Source organism: Podarcis cretensis, assembly GCF_951804945.1.
Source record: "Podarcis cretensis genome assembly, chromosome: 4".
Taxonomy (NCBI): Eukaryota; Metazoa; Chordata; class Lepidosauria; order Squamata; family Lacertidae; genus Podarcis; species Podarcis cretensis.
The window spans coordinates 9,086,653-9,098,765 of record NC_137173.1 but is presented as its reverse complement, the minus strand read 5'-3'; the positions used below and the strand labels follow the sequence as shown (position 1 = coordinate 9,098,765).

Here is a 12,113-nt window from a genome sequence, read left to right as displayed (position 1 = left end):
ACTCAAACCTCATTCTGGAAGGATATAGCTCTATATGTATTTAGCTTATGTTCTCACCCCTCCTAAAACCTGCTCCCGAGGTTCAGTTGGCTTTTACCAGGGGCTGAACCTTTAGTGTGGCAAGCACTGGGTATGCGAAACTCCTTGCCACTAGAGGTTCAGCAGGAACCATCCTTGCTCATTTTCAGACACCTTCTAAAAACTGTGTTATTCAGATGGGCCTTTCGAACCTAAGATTCCTCATCAATCAGCTCTCACAGGTCTGCTTGCCTTTTTTTTATTGTAATACTGTTACATCTTGTGATATTTTATATGAAAACGTGGCTTATTAAAATCAAACAAATAAAGCAAATAGGCAGTGTTATTTTTGTGATATTTTTGTGATATATTACCCGTTCATGCACGACTGCAGGTTTAACTTTTGAAAACCAAAAGTGGTATTCTATTTGTTCATTTCAGGCATTTGTATATCACTTAATTGTTTGCATTTCTTAATTTAAAAAAAAAACTTAAAGGGATTATAATATGCCCCCCTCCTTACTTGTGAGCAATCGTCGTCAATCGCTCATCATTGACGGCCCTTCGAACTTCAGCTCGATGCCTTTCTGTTGAAATGCTGTTGAAAGACACCAAAGTGTTAGACACAGAGGTACAGGCCAGAAGGCTTTGAAGGCCTTAAAAATCAAAGTGAAATGGATAGCTGTCAAAAGCAATGCTATAATGGGGCTTAATTAGCCCTGCCAGCAGAGACTGGTTCAACTGTCCAGACTTCAATGCGATATATATCGTCTCCCAATGCCCTTCTGTTTCGTCAGACAAACAAGCTTGTCTCTGCACAAAAATAATGAGCGGAACAAACCTAACATTCAATAACCCAGGGCACTTTGTGGCCAACTTGGAAGTCACCCTTAGCAAAAGAGCTTCCCTGAGATTGCTCAACTGGAGTTCTGAAAATACATTTGAGTCTACGCATTTTGTGGACCTTTATCGAGACCGAGTTTTTATTCCCCATCTAGTCTTCTTGAGTACCATGTGGTCCCTTTCTCCTCAAATGCAAGTTTCCATCGCCATCAACAACCAGCCATTGCCTTTGGGACGCATCAACAGCCAGACAGTGGATAGTATCCAACGTAGTGCAAAATACCGCATTCCATCAATGTAAAGATTTCTGCTTGCACCCCCAAATCTGTTCTGGGGTTTCCGCCAACCCTCTGGAGCAGATCTGGAAAGGGCACAGGGTACACATGGGGAAAGGAGGGCGAGAAATTATCGCTGCAGAAGCATAAATCCTTGCACTGACAGAACCACTGGATACTGCTGACTGCGTTTGGGAAATAAATAGACACCATGGTTTGCCAAGGATTCACCATCCTTAACGGACACTGTCTTCCTTTATATTGTAACTGATGGTCATGTTTAATTTTCTCAAGGTCAGCAACAAAGACGGTACCCACTGGGAGCAGACAGCTGCATTTAACATTTTCTAAAAAGCATTTTGCCCTGAATTGGCTTTGTGCTGCACTGGCTGCTGTTTTTGTTTCTTCCTGTGGTGTGTTATTTTATGATGTTATTTTAATTGACCATTGTGCAAGCCACACTATATATTACTTAAAGGGGAGGTTCTAAATTTAATAAAGGGAAGCTTTCATACGGCATATGGCAAGTCAGGCACTGTATCAATAAATAGGAAAGAAAAGAATAGCAGGGCCTTTTTGGTGATGGCGCTTGTTCTGCGGAATTCTCTGCTACCTTCTATTGAAAATAACAGCAATTCAGTGCAAACTAAGCTATTCTGCCAGTCCGTTGGCTGTTAGATATATGTGTTTATTTTTTGGTGCTGTTCGTTGCAGCTTTTAAACTTGCATGAATTAATGGGTTTCAAGCATTTAAGGTTTGTAGTACTTTGTTGTATTGCAAGCCACTCCTTGTGGGGTTGAATGGGCAGGGCACAAATCAGAATGTTCCATCTACCTAAGCACTTTGGAGAGTTCTCCAAGGATGTCTTTCTTTTCCTTTGTGAGATCCCCCTGAGCGCGCAAGGCACTGATGACACCGGCATATGCCTCCAATTCTATAAAAGAAAGGAGAAAGATTAAAAGTGAACAATACATGGGAGGGGGGAAGAGAGATCAATAAAAAGATCACAGAATCATAGAGTTCTAAGGGACCTCAAAAGCCCTCTAGTCTAACCATGTGCGGAAAAATCTGCCTCTGCAACATCAGGGGGGAGCCTATGGCCCTCAAGGTATTACTAGCCTATGATTCCCATTGCCTCTAACCACTGGGCATGCTGGTCGGGGATGAAGGAGTCCCCCAACATCTGCAGGGCCATAGGTTCACTACCCGTGATCTCTGGCATCCCTGATAAGTGGCTGTCCAGCTTATGACTGGAAACCTTTAATGAAGGGAAAATACAGTAGTGGGAAAATTTTCACCACATGCTTGCTGTCACTAACACAACATAATAACCAAAAAGGGGACAACAACCCTCAAAGCTTTGCTGATTAACTTAGTGTCAGCTAGCACAGGGAAAAGTCCCTGATGAGTAACGATACAGAGACTTACTACTAACATCGATTAAGATGAAACACATTTTTGGGGGTCCTCTAGCATTACCCTAGAAGGTTCCCTCATTCATACAGCAACAGCCAAGGCAACATTTTTCCACCTTCGCCGCATCATGCAGTTGGTCCCTTACCTTTCCCGCCCCAACCTGGCCACAGTGATCCATGCGACGGTCACCTCCAGGCTTGACTACTGTAATTCACTCTATGCGGGGCTGCCCTTGAAGCTCCAGCGGGTGCAGAATGCTGCAGCAAGGCTCCTCACAGGGTCTCTGCCATGGGAGCATATTCACCCAGTGCTTTTCCAGCTGCACTGGCTCCCGGTGGAGTACAGGGTCAGGTTCAAGGTGCTGGTTTTGACCTTTAAAGCCCTTCACGGCCTAGGACCCTCGTACCTACGGGACTGCCTCTCCTGGTATGCCCCACGGAGGACATTAAGGTCCATAAATAGCAACACCCTAGAGGTCCCGAGCCCTAAGGAAGTCAGATAAGCCTCAACCAGAGCCAGGGCCTTCTTAACACTGGCTCCGGCCTGGTGGAACGCTCTGTCTCATGAGACCAAGGCCCCGTGGGATCTGATTTCTTTCCGCAGGGCCTGTAAGACAGAGTTGTTCCATCTGCCCTTTGGCTTAGAATCAGTTTGATTCCCTCCCCCTCTTTCTTTTTCCATTCTCCTCCTGTGAAGAGGCTGCATCCTAAAGTTTTAATGTTGTATTTTAATCTTTTTTAAATTGTATTTAAATCAACTTGTTTTTATTATTGGTTGTTAGCCGCCCTGAGCCCGGTCTTGGCTGGGGGGGGGGCAGGGTATAAATAAATTATTATTATTATTATTATTATTATTATTATTATTCCTACAGTCCATCTTGGGGACCCAGATCTCATTCAGACATGTGTAGCCAGTGTCAGGTCAGTGTAAAGAAGACAACCCGTCCCCCCCAGCAAAGAACCCCATAGGCATACCGAGTTTGCGAAGGATCCTTTTGCATTCATCCCTGCTGAGATCCAGCAGGGTTGGCCACACCACAGGCATTGTTCCCCTGTTGGTTAGCTCCCACGGAGCTCAGCCTCCCTGCAAATGGACACAAATCAAAGGAAGAGAAAAGCAGGCTGATGTTGCAGGCTTCCAAAGGCTAACCCACCAAAGCAATACCAGGCGCCTGTGCCACTTGGAGGGGGGACCAAAGTTTGAAGAATTTAACAGTGGTTAACAAAGTCCCTGGTGCACAAAGGTAAAGAGTCTCTCTGCCTCGCTTTCCCCAAGGGCATGTTGGGACCAGAAGGAAGTGGGCTGCAGAAATCTGGCCTGTGTAGACTCTCTGGGACCGTGGAACCACCTCAAAAGGGGTATGTTCCATAAAAACTTGAGTTAGAGAACACAGGAAGTTGGCCTTATACTGGGACAGACCATTGGTCCGCCTAGCTCAGTTACCAATATATAGACAACTGTGGACAGATTCTCTCTCTATCCAGGAATGGGCACAGACGTCAGGTAAGTCACTTTCATTATCCTCCAAACTGCAGATAGGAAGACAGAGGCAAAGATGCAGAGAGAAAGAGACAGAGTGAAACTGGCTTGACTAAGGCCGCCATGTGAATTCATGATAGATGCAAGATCTGAACTGGGACTTCATCATTCATGGCTCAGTCTATGAGCCTCTATGCTACACCAGGCCACAAGCCAGGAAGGGGACTGGGGCACATGAGAGGAGGAAGAGGAAATCAAGTCAAAAGCTCAGGGCACAAATGGCTGCTACACCCACAAACCGAAATTGTGACCTGTCCTTTGTACAGTGGACGCTTGGGTTGAGAACGTGATCCATGTGGGATGCACGTTTGCAACCTGCAACGTTCGCAACCCACGGCTGTGCACATGCGGGTTGCGATTCGGCACTTCTGTGCATGCGCAAAGCACGATTTAGCGCTTCTGCGCATACGCGACCGCCAAAACCCGGAAGTAACCCATTCCGATACTTTCGGGTTTCAGCGGTCCGCAACCCGAAAAAACACAACCTGAAGCAGCTGTAACCCGAGGTGTATGACTGTACAGTACTGAGATTTCTCTGTTTGTGCAGTTTAAATGCTGTGCCTTCAACCTATGTTTATTTTCCCAAGGCAGCTAGCAGAGCAGTAAAAACAAGAAGCGTACTGTTTAAAATAAATGAATATGAAGCATTAAAAATTAATGCAGCAAATTAAAACAAACTAAACAAAAAATAATGGATTTACCTAGAGCAGGAGGGTGGGATCGTTTGTCTCTTTACTTTAGAGCTTTTCATTGGGTTGGTTATATTATATATTATATTAGATTGCAAAGCCGGAATGGCAAATCAGTGGGCCTCAAACTTCCATCAGCCCCAGATCAGGAGGTGGTGGTGATGGCAGCTGCGGTCCTGCTTTGTTGTGCAGGGTCACGTGTCCCTAATTTTCTTTCCTTTAATTCCCACACAGACACTTCATGCAGAAAATATATATACCATTGCTTCTTGTTCATGTACCATCATCATGCTTATTTCTGCTCAATCGGAGGCGGGAGGTCAGAAGGGTCAGATTGGAGCAGGAACAGCAGGGTGCATTCGTTTACCAGAAGTGAAAAACTGGGCTGCTCTGAAACACCAAAAGACTCAATTCTAAACCAATTAAGAAATCAAATCCCCAAACAATCAATTATTTACAGCCAACAATGTTAAGCAAATAAAATACTGGTGCAAATGAGATGCAGGAGATTTAACAGCCCTTGCCTGCCTTTTATCTCAAAGCTCAGGGGGGGTGAAAACTATAGAGTTATAATATTTCTTAAGAGGAAATTAAAGGCATATATAACACGGAGAGAGAAAATGGAGGTGATGAGACTATTGCTGTTTTTGAAATGGTGCTCCAACGGTGCTTTAGGTTGGGTCAACCTAAAAGACCTGCTTTACATGGCACCAGACTCCCAAAGTGTTGTGGAAGCAAAGAGACCCATCTCATGTCCACTCATCTTTCATGGACCCCAGAGACAGCAAAAGAAAAAGAAAAAGAAACCCTTACAAAACTAGCCACTGGAGTTCAGGAAGGAAATGCCAGCAACAGGACCGATGCTGAATGGTAAGAACTGGAAAGGTCATCTAAGGCCATCTAGCCCAAAGCCCTGGCTCACGGCAGAAGTCTGCAACTGCGGCGTCCCTGGCAGATTGTCATCAACCTTCTGTGTGGTTCAAAACCACAAGTGAAAAAGAGCCCATCGCCTCCTGAAGATGACCGTTCCACAGCTGAATAGTTCATACCACTAGCAGGTTCCCCCTAATGCTTAGCCAAAATCAGATTCCCTGCTATCTTCCACCCATTTGATCTGGTCTGGCGCAACAAGTTTGCTCCACCGTCTGCATGATGGTCCTCCAGGTAAGGACCTCTTGACCAGATCTCCCCTTAAACTTTTGTTCTCCAGATGAAAACCATGCCCAGCTCTTTCAGCCGCTCCCCCTAGGACTTTGGCTTCCAGATACAGCAGCATCCTAGTCACCCCCTCTGGACAAGTTCCCTCCTAACACGACTCTGTCTGCAGGACACACGACAACATCAGGACTGTTTCCCTACAAAACTCTGAGGAAAGCCAGTGCCAAGTGTCTCACGGCAGGGAAGGATCTGTTCATTAATTTTATTAAGACAGCAGACTCGAGGCGGCACACGAGAAAAAAAAAAAAATAGAAGGCATCAATAGAGGCGAAATACAATACAAAAGAAACATAGCTGAAAATCGGGCATGGGGCGCAAGCCTGGGCACTGTGTTATGGAGCTCCTAGACTGCCCAGATGACAGGCCACCCCTCTCAGACTCGCTGATGTGGTCCAACGGAAAGGCAAGCCATTTGTTAGGTACCAGCTTGGCTGCAGGGGTTGCCAGAAGGAGCACGAGTACCATCCAACCATCCTAGGGACTCCACTCCCAATTCGTGTTGGGTTTTTACTCCTTAGCCTTCTTCTCCTGAAGATATCCCGCAACACAGAAGAGGTTTAGGATCAGAGCTTTCCTTCCTTCTCCAAGATGTCTCCCTTCCCAGGAAGACAAGTCCCCAACCGCCCCTCACTTTCCTCTACAGCGGGGGTTGTCAACCTGGTCCCTACCGCCCACTAGTGGGCGATTCAGGATTCTAGGTGGGCGGTAGGGGGTTCTACGGCACAAGCTGAATCCTCCTTCCATCAAGCACTGGTGGGCGGAAAGGGAATTGAATTTCATTATTTTGATCACAGACCAGCCCACATACAATATCAAGGAAGTCATAAAACACGATAGGGGTACATTTGAATTTGTAATTAGGTATAACAGGGACACTACAGATATAGCAACAGTTAAAAAATACAAATTAAAACTTAGTCACAAACATATAACCTAAAATTATCATTTAAGGCCTTAATCATTATGATAGCACAGCTTGTTCTCTAAGTTTTATGGCAATCACACAGAATTTGGCTACCCTTAACGTGATCTCGGGATCCTTGTCCTCTACCAGGGATTTTAGACACTGAAGTTCAGATTCATTTGGAGATTTTTGCTTAGCAGGGGCAATAAATAACGAGCGTATATCCCCGTAGAAACGGCAGCATAACAAGGCATGAGACACAGTTTCTACCTCCATTAAGTCTCAGGGGCACACTCGTTCCGCGTATGGTTTACCCTCGAATCTGCCCTGCAGTAAGGCAGAGGGCAGCACGTTGAATCTAACGAGGGTAAATGACCGTCTGTATTTAGGTATTTGTAATTTTGAAAAATAATTTGCTGAGGTAAGCAAAGAAGACAAGCCCCATCTGCCCCTCACTTCCCTCTACAGAAGGGGTTGTCAACCTGGTCCCTACCGCCCACTAGTGGGCATTTCAGGATTCTAGGTGGGCGGTAGGAGGTTCTACGGCGCAAGCTGAATCCTCCTTCCATCGAGCACTGGTGGGCGGAAAGGAAATTTTACCATCAAGAAAGATGCATTAGTGGGCGGTAAGTATAAAAAGGTTGACTACTCCTGCTCTACAGAACATGCAGAAAATGCCTTCTTGACAACTGGACCCACTACTGGCCTCGCCCGCTCGATCCGCCATAGCCTGTCTCCACATGCAGGGGAAGTCCCCAACATACCGAGGGTTTGACACCCATCAGCTACCCTCACCTGGTTTAGCTGGTCAGTCAAATCTATTTACCATGGTGTGGCCAATGTCACATGCTAACAGCTTCTAAACGGCCTCGGTCCTGTATACCTGAAGGAGTGTCTCTACCCCCATCATCCAGCCCGGACACCGAGGGCCTTCTGGCGTTTCCCTCGCTGCGAGAAGTGAGGTTATAGGGAACCAGGCAGAGGGCCTTTTTGGTGGTGACGCCTGCCCTGTGGAGCGCCCTCCCAGCAGATGTCAAGGCAATAAATAACTATTTTACTTTTAAAAGACAACTGAAGGAGGCCCTGTTTAGGGAAGTTTTTAATGTCTGATGCTGTATTGTTTTTAATATTCAGTTGGAAGCTGCCCAGAGTGGCTGGGGAAACCCAGCCAGATGGGCGGGGTATAAACAATAAATTATTATTATTATTATTATTATTACTCTAAGAGCCACAGGTGGAGGCTGAATGCAGGGTGGGGACCAAAGGTGGACAAGGTACCCCTGAGAAGCACAACTTGTCCCCCACCAGAGATACTCCCCCCTCCCCTGAAACCCCACACACCCTACCTTTTGATACTAACATAGCACAATCACAGTCCTGATTAAGCCACTGCAAACCTGGCTGGGGCCCTCCTCCACAAAGCAATGAATTAATGGTTAGTTTGGCCTTAATAGCCCCCCTGGAGCTATCTAAACAGCATATCCACACCCACACACTGGCAGCAAGGCCCTCAGGTCACGGATAAACGTTCTGGATTTGGCAGCGCAAAAACAGTTACCACCAGAAAAGCAGGTGACACCAAACTGGTTTGTCAACTGACCTAAGGATTTTGATTTTAAAACAGATCAGCTACATCTTAACTAGTTGAGCAATTAAACTTGAATACATATGCCTGTTATCAAAACCTTCTTTATGACATGTGGAAGGAAGAGATGACTTAATGAACAAGACGCTACTTGTGCAGAGAAGAAAAGGTCAGCTTTCGTATTTGCCGTTTCTTCTTCCCATTTTTTTAAAAGTAATAAACCAGAGCCAAAGTGAGTGTCAAAATTTACCATATTTTCCCATGTATAAGACACCCCCATGTATAAGACTGCAATTTAGGGACTCCAATTTAAGAAGAGATTGCCCCCGTGTATAAGACGACCCACAGTTTTTCACATAATTTTAAATTTAAAAAAACCTGGTCTTATACATGGAAAAGGACGGTAATTGTGTTTCCTTAATTCCAAGCCTCACAGATTCAAGTTTGCCCTCTCTGTATACCAATTAGTTAACTAACAGTGCAATTCTGTGCATATCAAACATTAAGCCCATCTGAGTTAAACGGGACTTACTCTCTGGTAAGTGACGTCAGGATTGCAGCCTAATTAATGCTTTTAATTGAAGGATCTCAGAAGAGTTTGCCACTCCTCCCCACCCCAAATTTATACATGTTCTGTTCTGGACAGAACCAGAAAACAAAGCAAAAAAAACTTTGATGAGAAGAGGAAGAGGAACACACAAACTGTACATGCAGGACAGGAAATGTGCCATCTGATTGATGTTGCTGAACTACAACTTCCATCAGGCCCTGCCTGGAAGGTCAAGGATCAGGAAAGATGGAAGCTGTAGGCCAATAACATCTGGAGGACCACAAGTTTTCCATCCCTGGCCTGGTGGGTCCATCATGCTACGTAGGAACTGGCCGCTGGAGCATTAAAACTTGATGGCCATAAAAACTGACGCCCAAGATGGAAAATGAATCACTGATTTTGTGCGTGCATGCTGCTGATTCTTGCAGAACCAGATCCTATTTTACTTAATAGTCAAATCAACCGAGAGCAACACACAACTTCCTCACAAGTAGGCAAACTCAAGGCTGCAGGCTTGGTGAGGAAAAGGGTTCAAAATGGGCTGCCACATTGAGAATGAATTTGTCAAAGCGAGAAAAAGGGGCATATTTCATTCGACAACAGACTAACTACCCACTACTATTTGCAATGGTGGACAATGAGGATTAAGGGGAGAAGGAAAGGGGCCAACAAAAGCAGACCACAGAGAAGGAAGGCCGGAAAAGAGGGCAGGGAGGAGGGGGTGCCACAGAGGAATCTCCGGTGGGAAAGAAAGAAATGGGTCCACTTGGCAAGAACCCCTTGGAGGAAAGGGAAGAGAATCAGAGGCAGAAACAGAAAAAGCAGCTAAGCAAATCAATCAAACGGCAGGCAAGGAGGAGGGAGATGGGACACAGAAACGCTCTTTCTTTCCTGCCCTTAAAAACAAGATAAAAACCATAGAGATGAATTGGGGAAGAGGGAGGCAGGCATGCAAAGTAGCACCAACCAAGGAGTGCTAAACGGGGAGGGGGGCAGTTATTTCCTTATTGCACCCCACACAAAGGTGTGAATGAATATATATATATATATATATATATATATACACACACACACATACACACACATATACACACACACACACACACACACACACACACACACACATATGGGAAGGGAAAGGGCTGGGGAAAAGGAATGCATGTAAAGATCATCAGATGGGGAGGGTGAAGAGGAGAAAGGTAGGGAGAAATGTAACAAACACATCCAAACTACTCCCCCCGCCCCACTTTTTTTTTTATGGGGAAGGGAGACACATGGGGAAGGAGGAGAAATAAACCCAAATCAAGGAAGAGGAAAAGGAAGCTGGGAGGAAGAGAGAGCAAAGGTAGCAGGAGCCCAAACGTACATAAATGAGAACCAGGCACCAACCAATCAGCGGTGGAATCCGATGAGAGGCTACGCCAAACAACAATATACCCAAATATTACATGATATGGAAAAGAAGGCGATTTGGGGAGGGAGAGACTTCGAGAGGTGGAGAATATCAGTCAAATCGAACAGCTGGAAACGGAGAAAGGAGGAGGGCAGATAGGAAAAATTACAGTTCTCCGTCTTTTTTGACTCTCCCCCGAAAGCAGAGGGTGGGAGGCAGGAATGAGGAAATTACAGATAAACCACATATAGTCTCTTCTGTGCCCCACTAGCACACCCACAACCCCAAAAAAAAAAATCAAGGGGGAGGGGAAAGTAAATAAAATAATAACGCAGCCAATGAATGAGGAAGGGGGTAGTAAATAGAAGAGATGGAAAGGAAAGAGGGGCGATGGTGTTTGTATCTCTATTTTCTCTTCTTCCCAAATATTGGGGGGGGGGGCGTTGAAGAGAGGCAGGCGGAAAAGGAGCGATCCTATATAATTGAGGGTAATGAACTCCTTCGATGTAGGAAGGGAGCTCCATCCACCTGGAAGCAGCGGGAGATGTAGATGCAAAGAGGTGGAAGGAAGGAAGGAAGGAAGGAAGGAAGGAAGGAAGGGAGGGAGGGAGGGAGGCAGGCCATTATTTCTCCCCCCCACACACACAAAAAGAGACGAGGGAAGGAAGGGGATGAAGACAGGCTTGCAGAGGAGCCGCCCCAACCAGTCCTGGAACTGAGGCAAATCAGCTCCCATTCAAACTGGGGGTGAAATGGAAGGAGAGAGGCGATCATTTATTTCACACACAAGAAGGGAAAGCAAATCTCCCTGAGATAACAGGGAGCTGCCTATTTAACCCACTGGGGTTGGAGGGAAGGGAAAGGGCGACGAATAATAATAATAACAATTATAATTATTTTGTCTCCCACCACCCCGCCAGAAAAAAAAAGAAAAAGAAGAGCTGCTGTCAGCGAAAAATAGCTTTTCTCCTCAGTTTACGCCAATAAAACTCAGAAACGTGAGGAGAGCCAAGCAGGGAAGGAGAGACCTGAGGAACTCCCTGCGACAGGCCTGCCCTTCCCCCCTTTCAAAGGAGGAAGAGGAGGGTCTTGCTCTTCCTCCTCTTCTTCCTCGCTCTCTTCCCTCCCCCCCCCCCCTCAATTCCCACCTCCTCCTCTTCCTCCTCCCCGGGAGACCCACCTGCCGCTCCTCCCCCGGGGAAACCATGGGTCCTCCCGCGCCGCCCGAGCTCGGCGGGCACCTTCGGCGTCTGAGGCGGCGGGTTTGTTTGGCGTCGGCGCCAGCTGAAGGGAGCCAAGATGGCGGGCAGAAAAGGCCGCCGCGCGCAGGCGCGGCACGCACGCGCAGAAGGGGAGGGGTGGGGGAAAGGAGGCCGGCGCCCCCCCGAGGCATTCTGGGGGATGTAGTTTTCTCGAGCCTTTGCTTCGAACGCCGGCGGGTTGGAATCAATGAAGCGCTTCCGGCTCCCGAGAGCAGCGCTTTGGCTGAGGGCGGCCGAAGAGGAGGGGGGGGGGGGGGGGGTTGGGAAATCATAGAGTCGTGGAGCTGGAAGGGGACCCACAGGGGCATCTAGTCCAGCCCCCTCCACCTCCTACCAATGCGGGGGTCTCGGCTAAGATCATCCGTGGCAGGATGGCCGTCCAACCTCTGCTTTGGAAACCTCCAAGGAAGGAGGATCCAA

General features: G+C 46.8%; 1 protein-coding gene across 9 annotated transcripts in view; it reads right to left on the bottom strand.

Annotated features, from left to right (window-relative positions):
* EMSY (EMSY transcriptional repressor, BRCA2 interacting) overlaps positions 1-11,760 on the bottom strand; it is a 47,837-nt gene extending 36,077 nt beyond the window's left edge. For 8 of the 9 annotated variants that reach the window (XR_013838247.1, XM_079973328.1, XM_079973332.1 and 5 more), the window contains exons 1-4: positions 11,612-11,760; positions 3,528-3,636; positions 1,972-2,071; positions 542-616 (exon numbers count right to left, since the gene is read on the bottom strand). Coding sequence is in view for 8 of the 9 variants with exons in the window: in XM_079973328.1 (XP_079829454.1) it covers positions 542-616; positions 1,972-2,071; positions 3,528-3,597 (245 nt within the window). In the remaining variant the exon portion in view is untranslated. Of the gene's footprint in view, positions 1-541; positions 617-1,971; positions 2,072-3,527; positions 3,637-5,041; positions 5,172-11,611 lie in introns of all 9 variants that reach the window. The other variant, XM_079973329.1, reaches the window with a different exon arrangement.
* Positions 11,761-12,113: the final 353 nt, after the last annotated feature.